A 24339-nucleotide genomic window follows, 5' to 3' on the forward strand; every position below is an offset into this window, starting at 1 on the left:
CAGTCTGGTGTGAACCACCATCATCTCTCACCTGCAATAGTCTTCTAACTCACCCATCTGCTTCTGTTCATGCCCCCTACAGTCTATTCTCAACCATCAGCTAGAAGGATGCTGTTAAAACTCAAGTCAGATCATGAACTCCTCTACCCAAAACCCTCCAATGCACTTCATTTCACACAGAGAGAATCTTTCTACTGGTCTAAAAGACTCTACTGATCTTGGCCCACCTGGCTGCTCTAACCTGACCCCCAACCCTCCACTCCAGTCATGCAAGCTTCCTGGCTGTTCTTCTGAGACCTCAGAGCCTTTGCACAAGCTGTTGCCTCATTTTAAGCGCCCTTCCCCCTGCCCCAGATATCCTCAGTTCCTTTAAGTCTTTGCTCAAATGCCACATTTTTCATGAAGCCTGCTCTACATTCTCTTTTTTCCATAATATTTACCATCTTCTATCATACTTTTAGTTTCCTTACTCCCCCTGTTTATTTATTGTCTTTCTCCCCGACTAGCATGTCAGCTGCACAACAGCAGGGCTCTTTGTCTATTTCACTCACAGATGTATCCCCAGCACCTATAGGACACTGCATGGCACGTTGTGGGCGCTCAACACTGGGAAATCATGAGTTGGGATGAAGCAGACCCAGGAAGAAGGAAACGGGTCTGAAAATAGAAGGGCAGTGTCAGGGACACTAGCCAAAAGATGGAGCCCAGGAGAGTGGCTAGGGACTCTTCGTCCATGGGACCCCAGTTTCCAGGTGGCATCTGGGCTTAGCCCACCCTCTGCTGTCCCGGTTCTGCCTTTGCAAGGACCCTAGTTCCCATCCTAGCAGACAACTCAGGGCAACTGGCTGTGAGGAAATATGATTATATATGTATGACTGAATAGTGGGGGTGGGGAGAGTCCTCCTCTTAATCTGAGTTAATTTAAGACTGCTCTCATTATCGTTAATCTGATCAAACAATGACCAGCTTTGCAGACCTGTAGCACGCTACTAATGAATTTTTCATAACTCGTAGAAACATTTTCTGCACTGCTGTTAATAATAAACCACAAAGCATGGGATTTAAAATGTATTTCCATTTCGCCACCCTTTTCTCCTGGCTTTATTTTCCCTCCCTCCACCCCACCCTTCTCAAGGTCTTGCCCATTTATTATTATTATGGGATGGTTTGTGTTTGTTGTGGTGTTAAAGAACCTGCCTCCACCTTAGGGGACCAATAAATTCATGTTATGCTTTCAAATTGTATTTGAGAAGTGGAGATCACAGATTAGAGAGTTTTATTCAATTCGGCAAATGGAACTGCCTCATTTTTCTATAATGAGGAGAGGAGACAGGAAAAAGACGTAAAGGAACCCAGTTCAGAGAAACGAAAAAGTGCTGTCCCATCCCCTTGCCTTCAAATGGCACTGGAACATTCTATACTCCAGCCACGCTGGACTTCATTTGGTTCCTCTAAGGCCTCATGCTGTTTCCTACCCCTAGGCTTTTGCACATACTGTCCCTCTGCCTGGAACAGCCTTTCCTCATCTCTAGTTAACTCCATTATCCTTCAAGTCTTAGCTTTAACATCACATCACTGGATCCATGAGTAAATATATTCTGTGTCCTGGTACCTAGCACAGCGCCTGATGTGGTATATAAATTTGAACATCCTAAGCCCTATATGGGCAAGATTTTGTTCCAGACACCTTTGCACGTCTAACACATTTAACACAAAGTGGAATGAATGAATGGAGGAATGAACAAGTGAATGAGTAGATGAATGTTGAAACTAATCAACTGGGTCCCCTTTCAGAGTAAACATTGGAAATAGCTGAAGACTTACCCCAACACCAAAGCTATAACTCTTCTCTTTGAGTTTCCTTCTAGACCTGTGCACAGAACATTGTCATGATCATCCTCAGTGGCAACATGGCTTGTTCTTTGAGAGTGGACTTGACTATTTATACATTTTAAATGGACAAAAGTCATCGGGGAGCAGTCAAGTGGCCATCTTGAAGGCTACCATTGGAGGTCAAGAAAAAATAGAGACTTTTTTTCTTGTAAAGTGACTCTGTAGAAAGTTTTCAAGAATGTTTTAAATAATGCCAGCAGAGCTAGGGCAAGGCAGACGCCTTCCACCGTGGCTGCTTTGAGAAGTACAGTTCTCTTTTGTGTATAAATGTTTTGATTTGTTCTTTAGGGAAATATCTGACTAAGGAATTGTTGGTGTGATACTAGTAATCTGGTTATGCTTAAGACAGAGTACTCAGTATCTATTAGAAATACACATTGAAATTATTAAGAGAGTAAATCTTAAAAGTTCTCATCACAAGAAAAAAAATTTTGTAACTATGTATGGTGATGGATGTTAACTAGACTTACTGTGGTGATCATTTCACAGTATATACAAATACTGAATCATTATGTTGTACATCTGAAACTAATATAATGTTATATGTCAATTATATCTCAATAAACAAAAGAAACATACTGAAATATTTGAGGATGAAATGCTATGATGGTCTAGGAATTGCTTCAAAATAATCTAGGAAGGGTTGGGGGAGTGACTGGCCATAATTTGATCATTGTTGAACTTGTGTGATGGGTACATAAGCGTCCATTATTCTATTCTCCCTACTTTTGTAGAGGTTTGAAATTTGTGTGTGTGTGTGTGTGTGTAACTGTCTGGTCCCAGTCACATCTCCTACTTTGCCCTCATCGGAGACAGAATAGCCACCCAATAAGCAAACATCATAAAATCAACTATAATTGGTTACGCCATCTTTTCCAAGCTAAACAATGTAAGCTTAATTTTTTGAATCCATGGATGGGTAGAATTGAAAAAAAAAATTTTGAAGCGGCAATCGTCAAACCATAGGTGTTCACAAATTATTTCAGTAGTGTTGAGTATCTGTACCTTCCTTTTCCTCACTCAATTTTGTTTGAACATATACACAACACTGATTAGAGGGGAGAATGGTGAGGCTCTTGATCAGATAATAATGAGTCAATGTCTGCTTTTTATTTATAGTTTCGATTTCTGGGTTCTGTTGGAAAATGGAAATACCTGATAAAATTAGGCTCAAACCCCATCCATTGGCAACGCTGACATCTGTAGATGTGACATATGCTCTCCAGTTCACCATGGGCCTTATGTCACCTCCCAACTATGCTACCCTTGGCCTACTTTCCTTCTGTGGGTTTCCTGCCTGGTCCCAGAAAACAACTGGCTGTGTGATCCCTGGAAATCAGATGGCCTCATCTATAAAACTCACATCCCTTTCTGATATCATTTCAGAAAAATTTCGTCTTAAATTAGGCTTCCTTGTCATTGACATGGTTCAAACTCTATATTTATTTCAACTGAAAGTATGCATTTTTAAAAACCAAGCCTGCCCCAATTTCTTAGCTCATCATTATTTGATTCACAGATGTAGAGTAAAGTGACTTGACATATTTTTTATTAAGTCACAGATTTATGGGAAACATTTACCTCTCACAGTTGTCATTCCCGAAGATGCAAAGCCACAAACTCTACTCGCGTAAACTCTGAGAGGGCTATAAATGAGTACACTCTTTCTAAAGGACCATTGGGCCACTGATGAGAAAAAGCCTTACAAGCGTGCAGTAATTCTACTTCTAGGTATATTTCTTAAGGAAACAAATAATAATGCTTTACAAAGATTGCATTTCAAAAGCAGTCATTAACACTACGTTTATGAGAGTGAAAAACCAGAAATAATCTAACTCACCAAAGGGGATTGATCAACTCAATTACGCTGTATCCTTATGGTGGAATGTTACCAGTCATTTGAAATGCTATAAAAAAATGAGTTTGGAAGGGAAAGACATTCATGTCTTAAGTTAACTTTTAAGAGGAAAAGAGGAGACTATGAAATATATAAAATATAGTTATTCTTAAAAGTCACATAAAAATACATGTTTGCACACGGAAAAGGCTGTAAGACTCTATAACAAGATGTTAGCAATGTTGATCTGTGGGTGGTGGGATTTTAAGCGTGTTCATCTTTCTTTTTGATTAAATGCGTATTCTATTTTTTCTGTAGTGAATATGCGTTGCTTTAATGTCTATAAATGTCTTTAAAATGGCTATTTTATTTACTGACTTCCATTTCTGAAGTCAGTGTGAACAATTCATAACCTGGCGTCTATATATGAATAGTCAACCAAGTACCTACAGGAGCTCCACAGAATTGTCACATAGACCATCATGTATAACCACAAAAGGTATGGAAGGAACTTCCGACTCTAGAGCTCATAAGTGCGTACCAGCCTGAACCTGGGGACGTTTCTTTAGTTTTTGGCAGAGGAAAAACAGTTTCCTCTCAAAGAGCCCCCATCCTCCTAACCAAACAAATGTTCACAGCAGCACTATTCACAATAGCCACAAGGTGGAAACAACCCAAATGTCCACTGATGGATGGATAAACAAAATGGGTATATCTACACAATGGAATTTTATTCAGCCATAAAAGGGAATGAAGTACTGATACATGCTACAACATAGATGAACTTTGAAGGCATTACGTTACGTGAAAGAAGCCAGACACGAAAGGCTACATATTGTATGATTTCATTTACATGAAATATCTAGAATAGGAAAAATCACAGCAACAAAAAATAGATTACCGGTTGCCGGGGGATGGAGGGCAGGGAAATTGGGATTGACTGCTAACAGACACAAGGTTTTTTTGCATGTGTGGTGAGAGAAATGTTCTCAAATTAGATAGGGACGATGGTTGCACAACATTGAGCATATACCAAAAACCATTCAACTGTATACTTTAAAACAGTTTAAATGGTGAATTTTATCTTAACTTTTAAAAACCTAAAAAAAGAAAAGCTGAGGTGGCTATATTAATATCAGAGAAAACAGTTTTCAGAGCAAGGAAAATTACCAGGGATAAACAGTAACCTTACATAATGATAAAGGGTCAAGTCACCAAGAAAACAACCATACCATTTAACAAATGTATACTTTTGTTAAAATGTATACATTTTACAAAACAGCTCAACATATACAAAACAGCTCAAAATAAATTAAAGCAAAAACTGATGGAACTGTGACGAGAAATGGACAAATCCACAATTAGAGTAGGAGATATCAACACTCTTTCTGCGTAATCAATAAAAAAAACTTGAGGGAAAATCAGCAAGAATATAGAGGATCTAAACAGTACCACCAAGCAACTGAATCTAATCAACATGTTTACCACACTGGACCCATAAACAGCAGAGTACACATTTCTTTCAAGCGCACATGTTACATTCACCAAGAGGGAACATATTCTGGGTCACGAAATAAACCTTAAACATCTTAAGAGAACTGAAACCATATAAAATGTGTTCATTGACTACAATTAAATTAAACTAGAAATCAATAACAGAAAATATCCACAACACTTGAAAATTAAACAACACACTTCTAAAAAATATATGTATCAAAGAGGAAGCCTCAAAAGAAATTAGAAAATATTGTGAACTAAAGAGAAATGAAAATATAACATATCAAAATTTGTGGGATGCAGTTAAAGTAGTCCCTCAAGGGAAATTTATGGCAATAAATACTTAGAAAAGGAGAAAGGTCTGAAGTCAACAATCAAAGCATCCACCTCAAGAAAATAGAAAAAGAAGAGCAAAATAAACCCAGAGCAAGAAGAAGAAAGGAAATAATAATAAGAACAAAAATCAATAAAACTGAAAACAGAAAAACAATAGAGAAAACAAATGAAGCCAAAACCTGGTTCTTTGAAAAGACGAATAAAATTGATAAACCTCTATCCAGATTGACAAAGAGTAAAAGAGAAAAAACACACATTACCAACATCAGGAATGAAAGAGGGACATCACTATAGACCCCACAGACACTAAAAGGATAATAAAGGAATACTACGAACAACTCTCTGCATGTAAATTCAACAATGTAGACAAAATGTACCAATTCCTTGAAAGCTACAAACTACCAAAATTCACCCAACAATAAATTAAAGAAGTTGAATTTATAGTTAAAAACCTTCTGGAAAAAAAAATCTCTAGGTCCAGATAGTTTCACTGGTGAATTATATCAGCATTTAAAGAATTTAAAGACGAAATAACAACAATTCTACACAATCTCTTCCAGAAAACAGAAGTAAAGGAAACATTTCCCAACTCATTTTATGAGGCCAGTATCAACCCTGATACCGAAACTAAACGAAGACAGTACAAAAAAGGAAACCACAGACAATTTCCCTCATGAACACAGACACGAAAATCCTTAACAAAACACTAACAAATCAAATCCAGCAACACAGTAAAAGAATAATATTGCTTCTTGGGTTTATCACAAAGCACTGTTTCTCCACATCAGATAAGGGTAAAAATACAAAAAGAGGCATCTACACTTGCTCTGCCTCCTAACTAATAAAAACAAAGCCCCTGGACGCCCACTTGATGGGTTCTTGTTTATACCTGGTCTATTTGCCTCATTGATCAAGTCTAGGCCACCCAACCCTGCCCAAGCACAAACCAGTGCCTTTGTGGGTGTGCACACAGAGAAACACTCATGACTATTTCTGATTGGCATGATACTCTGGGTAGCAGAGGTGCACAGGCAAGGAGAAATTCACCATTGCCAACGACCCAAAATTCTGGAATTCCATAAGAATAGAACTCACAGAGGATAGAGCAGGGAGACCGTAGCTGCAAAATTTGGGTCAGACTTGTCAGGAGTCTGTGGGCATGACTACCTCTTGTGTCCACCTGGTGGGTTCCAGAACTAGAAGAAAACTCTTCTTGAGGCTATTTTCTTAACAGAAGTAGAATAATTCTAAGCATTATAACTCACCCAAATCAAAAGATGCCTTATGAAAGGACTAGAATAGACATTTCTCCAAAGAACATATACAAATGGCCAATAAGCACATGAAAAGATGTCTAACGTCATCAGGGAAATGCAAATCAAAACCACAATGAGATACCACTTCTTACCCACTAGGATGACTATAATAAAAATAAAAAAAAAAACAGAAAATAGAGGGTGGTGGCAAGGATGTAGAAAAACTGGAACCCCGCTGCATTGCTGGTGAACATTTAAAATTTCCAGCCATCATGGAAAACAGTATAGTGGCTCCTCAAAAAATTAAACAGAATTACCATATGACCCAACAATTCCACTCCTAGATATATACCCAAAAGAATTCAAAGGAGGGATTCAAACAGATACTTGTGGATCAATGTTCATAGCAGCATTATTCACAATAGCCAAAAGATGAAAACAACTCAAGTGTCCATCAACAGAAACTGGATAAACAAAATGTGGTATATCCATACAACGGAATATTATTCAGCCACAAAAAGGAATGAAGCACTGATACATGCTACAACATGGATGAACCTTAGAAACATATGCTAAACGAAAGAAGTCAGACACAAAAGGCACACAGTGTATGATTCAACTTATTTGAGATACCTAGTATAGTAGTCACATTCATAGAGATAGAAAATAGAATAGAGGTTACCATTTGGCTGGGGGTGGGAGAAGTTATGGTTTGATGGGTACAGAATTTCTATCTGGGATGATGAAAAAGTTCTGCAGATGGATAGTGGTGATGGTTGCACAACACTGTAAATGTACTTAATGCCACTGAATTGTACACTTAAAAATGGTTAAAATGGTAAATTTTATGCTATGTGTATTTTGCCACAATAAAAAAAAATGATTTTTTTAAAAAGCTGCCTTGTGAGGTAGTGCTCACCGCAAATCACTAAGCCAAAGCTGGACACTGGGCAAGAGGCAGGCCTCGACAACCTCTTCAGGGTCCTCCCACCGTGAGAGGGTATGCTTTTCAAGCACTTGGATACCACAGCTTCTGACTTTTCTCTCCACCACATAAGCTTAAGACTAATGCAGGATTTGTAAGGCCCAGCCTCATAACTGGTACTTTGTTATCCAACTCAGAGTTGTGATGAGCACACGGTTTAAAGACTAAATGGGAAAGCGCTGATGGGAAGTGAGTCATCTGTGGGCGAATTCAAAGATCCAGACCTAGTATCAGAATCTTGCTCACTTATGTCACCTGCAGCCCAGCAGGTGCGACCTTATCCCATAGAAGGCTTCTATGGATTTCTTCTCCACGTCTTGCTATGTTAGTCCCCTGCCTCTCACACACTGGGGACTCAGTTAACATTCACTGAATAAATGAACAATACACTCAAGGATGCCACCTCCCTGGATGGCTGAAATACCCCATCCACCACTCAGGGCTGAAGTACCCTAACCTCCCCATGCTGATCTACAGGGAGGATGATAACCAAAACCACCAAGGTTAACAATTATTAAGCATTTGCCATGTGCTGGGCACTCTGCTCAGCCCTTTTATGCATGACTCCATTTAATCAGCATAACAACTCTATGTAAAATTATCTCAATTTTATAAGCAAGGAAACTGAGGCTCAGAAAGGAGAGCCTATTTGCCCAAGGTTACTTAGCTAGTAAATCCTGAATTCAGACTGGAACCCAAGCAAACTCACTGCGGAGTCCATGCCCTCCTAACTACTTGGCTATACTGCTTCAAGCACCCACCCAAATTTCCAGGGACTCAATCAAGTTATTACTTTTGAGTCTTCACCTCATTTTTCTACTGGTCCAGGGAAACTGAAGGCATCCGTCTTTATTTTTTTTTATTTTTTATCTTTTTGTGAGGAAGATCAGCTCTGTGCTAACATCTGCCAATCCTCCTCTTTTTTGCTGAAGAAGACGGGCCCTGGGCTAACATCCGCGCCCATCTTCCTCCACTTTATATGGGACGCCGCCACAGCATGGCTTGCCAAGCGGTGCATCAGTGCGCGCCCAGGATCCGAACCGGCGACCCCAGGCCGCCGCAGCAGAGCGCACGCACTTAACCGCTTGCGCCACCAGGCCGACCCCACATCCGTCTTTAGGACGCATCCACTGCTTTAATCAATGGCTGCCTGGTAACTCCAGGGGGCCCATATTCTCAGTCTTTATCAAGAATACAATTTCTATTATGGCAAAACAGAGAAATCCCCTCAATATTCAAAAGCAGCGCTGTCCAACTGAAATGCACAGTGAGCCACCTGTGTAATTTAAAATTTTCTAGTAGCCTCAGGGAAAAGGTAATAGGATACAGGCGAAATTAATTTTAACATATTTCATTTAACCTGTCATATCTAAAATGGTATCATTTCAACATGTTGTCAATATAAAAAAATTATTAATGAGGTAGTTTACGTTCTCTAAGAGTTCGGCATCTGGTGTGTATTTCACACTAATAGCACATTTCAATCAGAACTCGCCACATTTCATCTGGCGAAGAGTCAATACGGCAAGTGACTACCATACTGGACCTACGGGTCTAAAATGTTTCCCTCTCTTTGTCTCATCCTCCTTGTCTCTGTGGATGCCCTACTTAGCCTCCATCAGTTCTGTATTTCTCTTGAATGGTTATCATCTATAACAGTCACCAGTGAAAGCATCTGAGTGATGGAGTATGCCATCCTTGGGATTCTCATTGATCCTAGAACTATCACCTCCAGTCACATTACCATTATCATCTGCATTTCCGCTTTACTCCCTCTCTGCTCTCATCTTCCTTTCTTCTCTTCCAGGCCATGCCACCTTTGGGGAGTCCACAGAAGAGCAGGACACCTCTTCCTGTATCTGTGGCTGCCTTAATACGCAGTTTGGGTTAAATCAGGACTCTAAATCTCAGTAAACTGACTTGTAAAACAGGAACAACCACTGCTGTGGTCACTACCCTCTAGAGAGTCGTTCCAAGGGTCACAGAAACCCTGCTGAAGAAAATCATTCTACGCTTTGACTTTCTCCTCCCATTTTTGTCCCTCTTCTCTTCCCATCCCTCAGCTTCTCCATCCTCCCTCCCGGCTGCCACATGTCTCTCACCTTCCTCAGGTTCTCAACACCTCCCTACTCCCCAGCCCTAGAGCTGCTGGGGTGAGGAAGAAGGTCAGGTCCCACAATGGGGCCCAGTGGGTGGGAGCCCAGAAAAGGACCCATTCTCTGGGAAAGGAGGAAAACTCCCTAGTTTTCTGGCCACTGGCGGAAGGAAGATAATAAGCTCCCAGTAGAACCCACTCCAAAAATCCAGAGTGGGTAGTGAACCCTTCAGAAATAACTTTTGCTACTGACTCAAAATTGCGAGACCACTTCCCACCCATATCATTATGAGAACAAGTCAGAAGGAAGAGGCTAGGCCTTCACAGACTGGCTACGTGTGCAGAAAACCAAGTACTCCTCTTGTCACTGCAGGTTCCCAGATCCTTCCAACTAGAAACAGGAAAGATGAGATTCCAACCTGAGATAACTGCCTCCTTAACCCTGAGCTCTCGGGCACCAAAACACAGGCGACCAAAAAATAAAATAAGACATAACTCCATACTGAGGATATGGGAAAATGGGCCCTTTCCCACACTGCTGGTGAAGGGCAATTTGGCAAAACCTTTCGAAAGTCCTGAAACTTTGTATATCCCTGGATCCAGAAATTCCACTTCTAGGAATTGAAGACAAGGATTACTACGAGCACAAGGATGTCTACTACAGTATTATTTATAATAATGGAAAATTATAAACAGAGACATCTGACAATAGAACTTCAGTTAAATCAATTGTGGTACATCCATGTAATACTATGCAGCCATTAAAAATAATATTTAAGGGCCGGCCCCGTGGCTTAGCGGTTAAGTGCCCGCACTCCACTACTGGCGGCCCAGGGTTCGGATCCCGGGCGTGCACCGACGCACCGCTTCTCCGGCCATGCTGAGGCCGCGTCCCACGTACAGCAACTGGAAAGATGTGCATCTATGACATACAACCATCTACTGGGGCTTTAGGGGAAAAATAAATAAATAAAAAATTAAAAAAAAAAGAGAGATAAGTTAGAATTAAAAATAATAATATTTAATAATATGAAAAGATGTTCCTGACATATTAAGTGAATTTCCTATCTCCAGCCTTCCTCAGAGCTCCTAGCTAGCATACCCAACTGTCTACTTGACAGATGTAACACGTCCAAACAGGACTTGACTGTCCAGTCCAACCTATTCCATTTCAAATAATGGCACCACCATTCACTCAGTTCCTAGGCCAAACTTCCAGAAATAATCCTTAATTCTTTATCCTCCTTCATTCCCCACATCCGACTCATAAGCCCCTCCTGTACACTTGACCTTGTGCATCCAGCCACCTGCCCCACGCTCCCATCATATTAGCTCAAAGCACAGTCGTCCTGGCTTTGACTTCCACACTAACCTCCCACCTTGTCTCCTGCTCCCATCCTTACCTGCTACAGTCTATTTTCCCGGCAGCAATCAGAAGAATCTTTCTTTCTTTTTTTTTTTTTTGTGAGGAGGACTAGCCCTGAGCTAACATCCGATGCCAATCCTCCCCTTTTTTCTTGAGGAAGAGTGGCCCTGGGCTAACATCCGTGCCCATCTTCCTCTACTTTATCTGGGACACCACCACAGCATGGCTTAACAAGCAGTGCGTCAGTGCGCACCCGGGATCCGAACCAGCGAACCCCGGGCTGCCGCAGCAGAGCGCGCGCGCTTAAGCGCTGCGCCACCGGGCCGGCCCCAGAAGAATCTTTTAAAAACATAAATCACTCATTCCCCTGTTCACAGTTAGAACAAAATCCAAGTATCTTAGCAAGGCCCCCTGTCACCAGAGCCCTGCTTCAGTCTCCCACTGTGTCCCTCATCCCTTTCCCACTCACTCTGCTCCAACCACCGTGGTCTCCCTGCTGTTCTGATAACACGCCAAGTACATTCTCACCCAAGAAATTTGCGTCTGCTGTTCCCTCTGTCTGTGGCATTCCCCAGATATTTCATTGCTTCCTCAACTCAGTTAAACCTCCTCAAGCGGGCTTTTGCTGATCTTCCCACACCCTCTCTCTCTGTTCCATGCTCCATTGGTTTCATTTTGGGTTTTTTTCACAGCTGTGGTACATTGTTACATCAGATTATTCATTGGCCCCCAGCGAACCATCTCCTGGAATTCATACCTTTAGATAGTAACTTCCACATTTACTCTGGGCTTATCCACGTACCTTGCTTTAGCCAATGGGACATTAGCAAAGGTTACGGAAGCAGAGGCGTAAGAGAGGCTGTACATCGGGGCTTACCTTCATGGACCACTGCAGCTGCCGTCATGTAAGAAATCTGGGCTGTCCTGCTGGAGAGGCCACGTGGAGGAGAACCGAGGTGCCCCAACCAACTGCCAGCACACCACCAGCCATGTGAGCAAGGCCATCTTGGACCATCCAGCCCCAGGTGAGCCACCAGACGACCATAACCACGTGAATGACCCAGGCAAGATCAGCAGAACTGGATCATCCACCCTATAGACCAGGGATCAGCAAGCTACAGACCACGGGCCAAATCCGCCCCACCACCTGTTTTTGTCAGGCCCAAAACCTAAGAATAGTTTTTACATTTTTCAATGTCAAAAAAAAAAATCAAAAATAAAATAACATTTCGTGACATGTGAAAATTACATCAAATTCGAATTTCAGAGTCCATAAATGAAGTTTTATTGGAAAATGTTCATTTACTTATTGCCCAGGCCTGCTGCATGCTACAACAGCAGAGGTGAGTGGTTGCCATGGAAACCGTATGGCCCACAAAGCCTAACCGATTTACTATCTGTCCCTTTACAGAAAAAGTTTACTGGCCCCTGCTGCAGACTGTCATCGGACTAACCTTTAAACACCTTTTTTATTGTATTCACTCCAAAACCTTTGAAGACTTCTCTCCTCCCTCAAAGGGGTGAAACTTTGTTGGTCTGACTCCCCCCTGTCCCTAGGCAGACCCCAGGAGTTCGCGACCTAAATTCGTTTCCTATGACACTCTATTAGGTATTCTCCATTCTGGGCCAACTGGTCTCTAAGCTGCCCCATGAAGATAGGAAAATGCCTTCATCTGGTTTCTTGTTCTTGCCCAGCAAGCTCTCCCCAACTGCTGTAATCTAAACCCTCCCCACCCTTCACTCCATGCAAGGTCCCCAGCTCCCCAACCAAGAAAGGTTTCCTAACTGCTTTGCCAAATGTCTCCCCGAGTGTATTCTATGGAACATCAATCCTGAGAGATATCCTTGGAAAAAAAGGAAACACTGCAGACTCTACTTTCTCTTGGAGGCACAATGCACATATATGCCATATTAAAGGCTCTGAGAAGGCCTGCAGTAAACATGTCTGTTTCCCTTTGCTTAACTCCACCTTTCCCAAACGCATTAACCATGGAATTCATTTTGTCCACAGAATACTTATTGACCACCAGCATCTAGTACAATGCCTGAATTTCAGCATTTGCTGAAAGAATGAAAAATGCTAACACCCCACAGAACTAGGGCTCCACAGAACATACTTTGGAAATGCTGTTCAAGCTCTTGCTTCTCTCCCTCTGATCTGAGCTGTTCCCTTCCACGGCATCTATTCCACACCAGGTAATGCTAATCATCATGATCATCATAGCTATCATTTATTTAGCACCTGCAGGCACTCTGCTGGAGATAGCGCTAGACTCTTGAAAACGTCATCTCTTCTAATCTTCACCACCGTTGAGGTAGGTAACATTATTCTATCATTGCCATTTTGCCAAAAATTAAACCATGGGTCAGAAAATTTAAGTCACTAGCCCAAGATGAAGTAAGCAGAAAAGCTAGAATTCAAAACTACATCGGTGTAACTCCAAAGCTCATGATTGTTCTTCTCTGCCAACATATTTCCTGATAACATACTGTGGCCAACATGCGGGTGTCCACCCAATATCCCTTCATGCCTTCTTCCAGGCCAGCAGAACCCTGATTGCGTATGGAGTGGCAACAGGTCAACCCAGGCGATGGATCATGACCCACGTAAACCAATCACGATGGTGTTCCCACTTCGCCACCTCCCAGCCTTGCAGCTTGGATGAGCCATCTGACCCAGTTCCGGCCAAGAAGACATAACTAAACATCATCTGTGGGGTAGGGAGAAGGAGGAGAAGCCAAACAAAGATAGGAACCCTTTATTCCTTCACACTCACCTGGGCCCCTCCTTCCTGCCCTGAACCTGGGTGTAATGGTGAAAGGTTCAGGAGCCATCTTGCAACCACAAGGAAGAGGCCATCAGAATTCGCAAAGACATCAGCCCTGATATTATTAACTTACTGAGCCAACTCAGCAGCTAAATACCTCCAGACCTCTTGCTACATGAGAAAAAGAAACCACTATTTGCTTAACCACTGTGGATGGATTTACCATTTCACGCAGCTGAACACATTCCTAATGGCCCCACACTGTTTGGACTGTGCTGTCTCCCATGTTATTCACTGTTTGGACTTTCTCATTATTTCACACATATATATTATTAGCTTTGTCTCCCTAACCACGAAGTATGTTTCTTGAAGGCTAAGTCCATGATGTATATTCTTGTTTCTACAGGCATATATGCATGATACTAAATTTTGCTTACTATCAAGGTTTTTAGGGATGGTCTGTTCAATTTACTACTTTCTTTAGCATTTGTGAGCAGAGAGTCGTCACCATCAAATAGCTGAACCATGCCATCCATCTCCTAATAGATTAGTATTTCTCAAAGTGTCAATATGAAAACACGCATCAGAAACACCTTGACTGTTTATTAAACGCAGATTCCTGGGCCCCCATCCAATCCCAACTGAATTAGAACCTCTGGCGTTAGAGGCCGAGAATGTGCATTTTTAATAAGCTCTCCTGGCTGGTTTTGATATGCAAAATTTGACAACCTCTGGGATAAAAAATCCTGTGGATCCAAAGCCTACGTGAGGTTTGGCTGGACCCCAAGTCACCAGCCCCTCCTCGGTGGCCCCACCCTACCCCTACAGACCTGGGAAGCCTAAATTTGCATGACTGCTCGAGGCTCTCCCTGGGCAATATGGATAAAGTGCTTGGCATGCTCTGTGGCATATTAGGACTAGGAAACAAACAAACAGATGCATTCTCAATAGCGTCAACCTCCCACCCTACCAATGCCTCCAACCTCCAGTTTAAAAAGAAAACCACTAGGCAGAAAAGAAGCCACAGAATCCAGAGCCCACTGTGACAACCACCATTCTCCAAGGTGTTATCAGAGGATGGAGCACGTTGAAGAGGCAAAGAAAACTTGAGAAACTTACACAGCCGTACGCAAACTAGCATTTGGGACTCCTGACTCAGAGGACCAGAAGAGACCCCATGTGGCTCTTTGGGGTTACTTATTTACTTACTGCACGCAGTTCTGAACAGAATTTTATCTTGGTCACTGCTCAGACAGGAGGCTGGCCCAGGGCATCCCACATTTTTCTTCCAGCAGCAGAGTCCTAGACTAGACTGCTCTCCCCAACCTCTGAGAAAGAAAAGACCTGTGCCTCCCAACAGAATTCCCACTCCTCTAACACCCTTTGACATTCATCTTATTTCATTTCTGAGAATCATTCTCCCAGATGACAGGTGCACCTAGACACACATTCGAGGGTAGCAAACAGCATATTCAACACTCACACACACACACACAAACTCCACTTTCAAACTGATGACCTTCCTGCGGGCTGACATCTAGCCAAATTTAAAACCATAGAGGAAAAAGAAAGACAGTGAATCAGAGAGAGGTGCTCATCCAGGCTAGAACAGGGGCACCAGGGTTAAAAGATGCTGTAAGGATTGAAGAGTTCAGGCCTTGGAAATAGAAGGAACCTGCCAGCATTGCACATGCCCACTCCACCACAGGCAGAACCTCTGTTCTTTGCTCCCAGCCCCATTGCCACCACTCTCAGCAAATGCCAGCTAATGGGAGTTCCCAAATTTAATCAAGCCATGTGTACGGCTGGGCCGGTTTGAGAGAGAAAAGTGAGTGGAACCCTTCAGATGTTGCAAGCATCGTGGATGCCCAATGATAACATGGACACAGGCATTTTCTAAGGCTCTTGAAACCTTCCGCCTTTGACCAAATAGCTTTTGGAAGAAATAATTTCTGCCATCTTCTTTCTGAGTAACTTTGCATCCATCCCACCCCCACAAAACTGCTTCAAACTCCCCCTGAAGTTCTGTTGGAGAGAATGTTACAACAAACCAACGATAACTCCTCCTCCCACCCCTTTCCTCCCGGTCCCACCGAGATTCAAGAGTATTTTCCCACACCACTTGTGTGTGCTGTTCCAGGAATTATTTTTTTTTTAAGCTTTTTACGCGTTTTAGGCCTGCAACATCTCCCTGCATCCAAATGATTTGATTGGAAATGAGTAGCTCAATGGGGATTTTTTTTTCATGCATCTTGCCTCCTGACATACATACATCACTGGAAAAACCACAAAATCCAAGGAGCAAAAGGGGCGCTGGGAAGCAGGCCGAGAGAAGAAGAGGTCTGTATTTATAGGCAGCCCCATTCTGCGAGCAAAACCACCTTTTGACCACCTGCAGAATGCGCAAGGTCACGTGGTTTTCTGTGGGTTCTCTGCAGCGCCTTAATGTCTTACCCGGCACACGAGCCCCCATGGCATATAAACAAATCCACGAGCGGAAAAAAGAGAGAACTCACTCCTTAGAGAAGAAGCAAATGATAATAACAGCCGCAAGAATAATAATAAAGAATAACAATTACTACTACTACTACCACCACCCAGCCAAGCGTAGACGACAGCAGTACAGTAAAGGGCCACCCAGTGCAGGCTTTGCAAGATAAATCACAGAAAACCACATCGTGCCCACCTTGCCACCCCCCCCCACCCCCCATACAAACAGAATTAAAGGAAAGGGGACGGCGGGGAGACAGCGGAGGGAAGCAAGGATTGCTTTTTCCCCCGTAGGCAGCACCTACCTCCAGGGTCCGGATTTCTTTTTGTGTGAGGTCGTTGGAGGTAGCACATTTGGTCCTAAGCCCTTCCAGGTTGGAGATGCTCAGGTCTATCATGTTTTGGACCAACTCGCACTGCTGTAAGGCTTTTTGCAAACTCAGAGGCTGCTGCTCCTCGCTTTTCGTCATGTTTTCCTCATCCATCGCTTGCTCTGCAAGCCCCCTTCCCCTCCTCCTCCTCCCAGAGAGAAAAAAGGGGGGGGGGGAGGTAGTCTACCCCCGCCGCCTCTCCAACCACTGCGACTTCTCAACAATGTCTCATGAAGAAGAAACCCAACATCTCACACGGGGTTGAGGGGGTGGGGGTGGGAGGAGGGGACAGGAGCCAAAATTTATTATTTTATTTTGGGGTATCAAGCAGACTCCATTAGAATGTCTCCTCTCTCTGAGTCTCTGGTCCTTGAAAAGGAGAGATGCTGTTTCTCAGAAGCAAACCAGGTGATGTGATGCTGTCTGTACACTTAGGGAGGAGGAGGAGGAAAAAGAGGAGGAGTGGGGGGAGGGAGAAGGGGAGGAGGAAGAGGAGGGGGAGAAGGAAAACAGCGCTCACTCTTTACACACCGGCTCCGTGAAGGACAAAATTATATATTTTTGGCTGGCTTGCTTTTATGTCAAAAAAATTCTGCTTTGCCCCCCTCCCAGTTGCAGTGACACGGCATTGTCCAGCGTTTGGGGGCTTTAGCGCGTTCTCAAGATGCTGTCTGCATTGCTCCCGCGGCTGCGGCGGCGACTGCGGCTGGCTGCTGTCTCCTCCTCGCGCTGCTGCTGCTGCTGCTGCTGCTGCCGCCGCCGGGCTCCGGGGGTGACGGCTGCTGCACTCGCTCCTGCCTCGCTCCACACCGACATCTTGCCTGTCAATCAAGGGGGGGTGGGGGGAGCGAGGGAGCGCCGGCGAGGGATGGCGAGCGAGCGAGCGAGGGACCTGCAGGGGAGCGGGTTGGTGGAGAGGCGCCGTGCGCGCATCCGCCCCAGCCGGGCCCCGGCCCCGGCGCGCCAGGGACCCGCCGGAGGAGGCGGGGGAGGAGCGCGCAGGCTCGCGCACCTGGCCGGGGAAAGGGCCGGCTCCCGGCGGGGCCAGGGGGAGCGGGGGGCGGGATTTCTCGGGATACGGAGCTCGCGTGGCAAAGTGAAATTACTAGCGGGCGTGCGTGCGAGCGAGCGACGGGCGGGCGGGGGCGTGGGGGAAGCGCGCGCGGCGGCCGAGGCTGCTCCGGGGCGGTGGAGGTGGCGGGGAGGGTGCCAGAGCGCGGAGGCTGGGCGAGGAGGCGGGGAGAGGGATTTGGTGGCGGGATGGGGGTGGGGGCCACTACTACAGCAGCGCTCTCGCGAGACGAGGCCAAGTACTGCTCAGCAGGTGCGCTCTGGCTGGGAGCAGGTGTGCGCCCAACTTTAAAACCCGTAGTGCGTGCGGGAGAAACATCAGCGTGAACCTGGGCACGTCCTCTCTGGCTTTCTGGCTCGATGTGCGTGTCTGTCTTTTCGTTCATTTGTCCTTTCTTGTTACTGGTGGAAAATAAAACATACCTGATGATCTTCCATGAGCTGTGGGAAGCGGCCTCGCAGCATTGGTGCCCTGGCCTGCAGTTACCCTGCCGGTGGCTGTCCATTTGGAGGGGGAAAGGGGCTTTGCCTTAATCTGACTGTTATTGTGTCCGACATGCCCTGAAAGATCTGATCCCAGCCTACCTAACCGACCTTATATTAGCAAACTATGGCCTCAGGGCTAAAAATGCTTTTTACATTTTAAAATGATTGGAAAAAAATCAAAAGAAGAGTATTTTCTGACACGTGAAAATTATAAAGAATTCACATTTCAGTGTCCATAAATAAGTTTTATTGGAACACTGCCACCCTTTCATTTATTGTCTGTGGTTACTTTGCATTATAACACCAGAATTGAGTAGTTGCAACAGACACTGTATGACTTGCAATGCCTAAAATATTCACTAATCTGGCCCATTACAGATAAGTTTGCCAACCCCTGATTAAATCACCAAACATATCCTTGCCTTGGAGTTCTTTGCACTCTATATCCACTCTGCCTGGACCACATTTCCCCCTAGCTCTCCTGGTTGGCTCCTTGTCACTCAGGGTCAACTCAAATGTCATCTCAGAGAGGCTTCATCTCTGACCACCTCAATTAATGGTACTCTCAACACACATTGCCCAAAGGATGTATTGAGGATTGTTAGCAAGAGACATCTCTTTCTCCTGGTGACCAGAGCTCCATGCCAGGGAACTGGGCTTACAGGGCAGAGTAGACTCAGAACACATGGTACAATATGTGCCCCTTAAAAGGAAGCCACTTGAGAGGTATGGAGAATGACAGCCAGTGAAGGCAAACTCTTTTTTTTTTTTTTGTGAGGAAGATCAGCCCTGAGCTAACATCCGTGCTAATCTTTCTCTTTTTGCTGAGGAAGACCGGCTCTGAGCTAACATCTATTGCCAATCCTCCTCTTTTTGTTTTTTTCCCAAAGCCCCAGTAGATAGTTGTATGTCATAGTTGCACATCCTTCTAGTTGCTGTATGTGGGATGTGGCCTCAGCATAGCCAGAGAAGCAGTGCGTCCCTGCGCACCCGGATCCGAACCTGGGCCCCCAGTCGCGGAGTGCGCGCACTCAACCGCTAAGCCACAGGGCCGGCCCCAAAGGCAAACTTTTTTTAAGACTGTGGGCCATGGGTTTTTTTTGCTCATACAGAGCTGAATCAGCATTTTCAAAATCTCTCTGTCATGAGGAGCTCAGGAGAGTTCTCTATGTTCTCACGCTTTTGGACTATGAAGTTTATGGATTTCAATTCTCTGGTAAAATTCTCTTTTCATCTATTTTCTCCATCTTTTGCTTTGTTTTTCTTGAACATATTAATCATGGTTATTTTAAAGCCTTTGTCTAATTCTGATACCTCGGTCACCCGTGGGGTCTGTTTCCATTGACTGTTTTTCTCTGTGTTTTCAGTGATGTGGTCCTGTCTCTTGGCAGGTCTTGTAATTGTTGAATGCCAGGCATTGTGTATGAAAAAATACAGAGTCTCCAGGTGATGTTATCCAGCTCTGGAGAGGGCTCACCCTTTCTTTGCAGGACAGATGGTGTGGGGACTGATCATCTTGATTCTATCAGAGGCTGAGCTGAGTGGAGACTGGGTTACAGGTCTGATAAGACACCATCTAACTTTGACCCCCATTCCTAAGGCTTTGCCTTTCAGGGATTCCAAATGAGAACTTGGGGTGTTCACCAAAGCCCCTCCCCTCTTGTCCTGAGCACTCATCTTTGTCTCCATAACTTGGCAAGACTGCTGAAAACTGCTCTGTTTTTCAGGGGCTTTCTGGTTGGCTTCTTAGCCTCTTGGCCTGCACTGTTTCGGAATTTGCCAAATGCTTTAAGGGGAAGACTGCCATCCATCAAGCTCACTTTTCTGCCCCTCCCTTCTCTCTGGGATATTAGCCTCTCAAGTCCCCGATTGTGTCTCCAACCCTGTGAGAGTGCCAAAAGTTCTGCTGGTTTCTCTGTCCCCCAGCAGCAGCCCCCTTAGCTGGGAAAAGTCTAGATTCCATCTGCCCAAATTTGCAAACGTCCCCAGGGAAACAGTGGCTGCAGACTGTCAGCTCGCCTCAACACGGTTCCCCTCTCTCCAGAATCCTGGCCCCTTCGGTCCTGGTTGCTTCAGCAGCTCTCTGAATGTCATTAAGCACATGATGATGAAATGATGATGATGATTTGATCTGACTTTTCTAGTTGTTTTCAAAGGAAGTGGAAGTTTAAACAGTGAAAATAGCCCAGAGGTCAGAAGTCATCAACTGGCAGAGCTATAAGCACCACACAAATGCGTCTGTTTGACCCCTCCCCTTTTTTCAATTGATTGCTGTAGTGGACATTTGTTATACTTTGCATCCACCTAGCCTCCTTTGAATATCCTTCTATGTTTGGAAAATATCCCACATTATGAGTTCCACCTCTCCATAAGAGAAACTGAAGCACTTTTCCAGCACCTTCCTTGCAACCATGTCTCATGAGATCTAAGCTCTACCATTTGACACATCACATGAGATTTCTGCTGGAAAGTGAGAAACAAAGGGGAGGAATCTATCTGCTAGTGAGCATAGCAGCCAATGCACCTGTTTCCAGGTGTCCTGCCCCTGTGTAAGCTTCATGTCTGTGCTGAGAGGCATGGCGTGGTGTTCATAGGGGCAGCCCCACAGTGTGGTTTCACATTAGTCCTGGCTGCACAGTCCGAGCCTGGCTCTCTTGTCCTCCTGGAAATTCTATAGGCTTTCTAACCACCTGTCTTAGTCTGCCCAGGCTGCCATAACAAAATACCATAGATGAGTGGCTTAAACAACAGAAACTTATTTTCCCACAGTTGTGGAGGCTGGAAGTCTGAGATCAGGGTGCTGGCATGTTTGGGGTCTGGTGAGAGCTCTCTTCCTGGATTGCAGATGGCGCCTTCCCGCTGTATCCTCACATGGCAGACGTGACTCATATGGCTTCCTCTTCTTATGAGGCCACAGCCCTATTTGATTAAGGCCTCACCCTTTTGACTTCATCTAACCTTAATTACCTCCTAAAGACTGTAAAGATATATGGGGGGTTAGGGCTTCAACATATGAATTTGGGGGCACACAATTCAGTCCATAGTACCGCCCTATTAAAGCAATTCTGCTTAAACGACCTGGAGTAGATTGTGTCGTTTGCAACAAAGAACCCTGACTAATATTCTTGCCAATAATTCCAAAATCAGGAAATACTACAAAAAATGGAGATTTCTGGCCTTTCTGGGAAAATGGGAAGATCTGGCCACGTTGGGCAACTATTGGCTAGATATGAGGCACCTGTCCCTTCCAGATGGGACACAGGCTCTCCAGTTCACCACAGTCCCCACCCAGCCCCCTTCATTCATTATTTGTTTCCTGCCTGGCCCCTGTAGGCATTTGTGTTGCTCCTCCTGGTATAGCTTAAGGTGGTTTGCACCTCAGACCAATAAGAACCTCCCCAATTTCAAGCTTGGAGAACAGGAGCTAACTGATGAGAATTGTGTTGTTGTTTTTATTGTTTTATTTCATCCCAGAAACTGCATATGACCTCTGAATGATGCGTGTCTCAGAGTGGCTTTATCCATGGCAGAAATAAATCATTGTCATTGGGCTACTGAGTGAGCTGAACTTGGCAATATCTCATTAGATCCCATAGCTTTTAGTTTCAACTCTAAGAACAGTCTCATATTCAGGTATTAGAAGTCCAGTCTAGTCCAATCAAAACTTCATTCTCATATCCAGTTTAATACCTTCTTCCCCACCCCCTCGAGTTGGACCCACGGATGGCTAATGAATCTGCAGTGGAGACAAGGGCAGGTGTGTCCTTTCCTGCCTCCTCTCCAGCTCACCTGGAGCAGAGAGAGGAGTGGAAAAGGGACCCTGAGCTGAGAACAGGTGAGTACAGGTATAGTACTCTCTCGAGTGTCAGATGTCCCCACATGTCCTGGCAAGCACTCACATGCTGGCTTTTACATGAGACACACTGGGGGATCTTTGGAGACCCCCGTGGGGACTCATTGCACGCGTCAGCTGACCTCTTGCACACCTCTTTTCCATTCATACCCCAGGACACACCCCACATTCTTTTCCCCTTGCCTGGCAGGCTCCCCTCTTGGGTGAGTCTTTTCAGGATGACTCAAGCCTAAGTGCGTACTCCCTGGCCCGTGGGAAACAGGTTGCACCTTTGCCCTGCTGCCGTCTCTCCTCACTGCCATCATGGGCAGCCCCAGGCAGCCTTCAGCCGGTTGGGGGAGATGCCAGCCACCCCCCACTGGTGCTCCCAGTCTCAAAAGCGATTCTTCTTTGAACTCTCCTCTCTTGGCTTGGGGTTGTAAAGGGAGAAGAAAAGCTCCCTACAAAGGCCTGTCAGATAAAATCTTGACCTTGTCTTGTATAGGCTGGAGGTTGATGGTTATTGATACTCAAAGGACCAGTCTGGCCACCTCTTAACAGAAGGAGGAAGTATTGTTACCCACTGCCCTCACCTTTGAAGCTTTAGCTGAAGTTCTGGGTCAACAGGAAAAGTCTCATTCTACATCCTGTTGTATTAGTGATGAGCTGGCCCCAATAGTTTCTAAGTTGCGTTGTGAACAGGGACCCAAGTTGGGAAATGGCAGATTGGGAGGTAAAGGGGTGGCCGATGCCCCTGGAACTGAACAAAACTAACACTGACTTCTCCTTGAAGGGCTCAACATACTGCCCTCCCAGGGCATTTCTTTTTTCTTTTCTCCTTTTTTCTATTGATTCTTCAAGGAGAAGAAAAAAATCTCAGAATGCTAGTCCCCGGGATACACCCAAAAAATCATCGCTGCAAGATGGTTATTATTGTTCTGTTCTAACTCATTGATCCCCAAAACATAAATGGCTTTTTAAAAATACCTTCAGTGAGTGCAGGCAAAATGTCCCTCTCTTTAACCTTGTGAAGTTTTTCCAACATCTGAAAACTGACTTTCTCTAGAGTTCTCCTTTTGGCCTCTTGCCTCTTTGTCTCTTAGTTTTCCAGTGTGAGCAAAGCAACCAGCTCATTCTCTTGATGGCGAGATAATTTGAGCTCACGGTAATGGACAGTCTAGTCCAGTCATTTATGTTGGCTTTACAAATTAAGCACTCAGCGATGCACTGTGAGTTTTCAGATACAGCACCCTCAGGAGGGGAGAGGATGCGTACTGTGGCACTCTCCAAGTACTTGGAGATGTGCCGTGGAGGAGTGGTGTTGAAAATTGCAGTAAAGTGATGCCATCCACCAAACTAGCGTACTTCTTCCGCCATCTTTTCTATGAAGTTCTGCATTAGCCCAAATGGTGTCTTTGCGTGAGTCAGAAAAAGGCAGCTGCTCTGCAAAGGTACACACCTGGGGGGACAGAGTACAGTCTGGATTTCAGACTTGCCCCCCTAATGTGGGCACCTTATGAACAACATTCATGGCATCCCTCCGAGGCAGCCTGGTTGAAGTTCTGGTTCTTTTGGTTTGTTTTTATTGTGGTCAAATATACATAACATAAAATTTACCACTAGTGACATTTAGTACATTCACAATGTTGTGCAACCATCACCACTACCTAGTTCCAGAATGTTTTCATTACCCCAAAAGAAAACCCCACACACATTTAGCAGTCACTCCACATTCCCTGCTTCTCCCAGCCTCTGGCAGCCACTAAGCTGCTTTCTGTCTCTATGGATTTCCCTATTCTGGATATTCCATATAAGTGGAATTATACAATATTTGTCCTTTTGTGTCTGGATTATTTCACTTAGCATAATGTTTTCAAGGTTCGTTCGTGTTGTAGTGTTATCAGTACTTCACTCCTTTTTGTGGTTGCATAATATTCCACTGTATGCCTGGTACCATCCTTTTTTCTCAGCTCTGCTTTCTTCTGTGTCAGCTTTGTTTTTAGATGGCTTTTCCCCAGGATGTGGCAAAGAGGGCCACAGAGGACTTAGCAACCCC

The 24339-nt window shown here is 44.5% G+C and overlaps 1 protein-coding gene across 1 annotated transcript in view; it reads right to left on the reverse strand.

Moving 5' to 3' along the window:
• The window catches only part of KSR2 (kinase suppressor of ras 2), a 395852-nt gene extending 377803 nt beyond the window's left edge, over positions 1–18049 (reverse strand). The window contains exon 1 of the mRNA XM_058531516.1: positions 16829–18049. Within this exon, the coding sequence (XP_058387499.1) occupies positions 16829–17008 (180 nt within the window). The 5' untranslated portion in view covers positions 17009–18049. The remainder of the gene's footprint in view (positions 1–16828) is intronic.
• Positions 18050–24339: the final 6290 nt, after the last annotated feature.

The sequence above is a fragment of the Diceros bicornis genome, chromosome 35, assembly GCF_020826845.1.
Source record: "Diceros bicornis minor isolate mBicDic1 chromosome 35, mDicBic1.mat.cur, whole genome shotgun sequence".
NCBI lineage: Eukaryota > Metazoa > Chordata > Mammalia > Perissodactyla > Rhinocerotidae > Diceros > Diceros bicornis.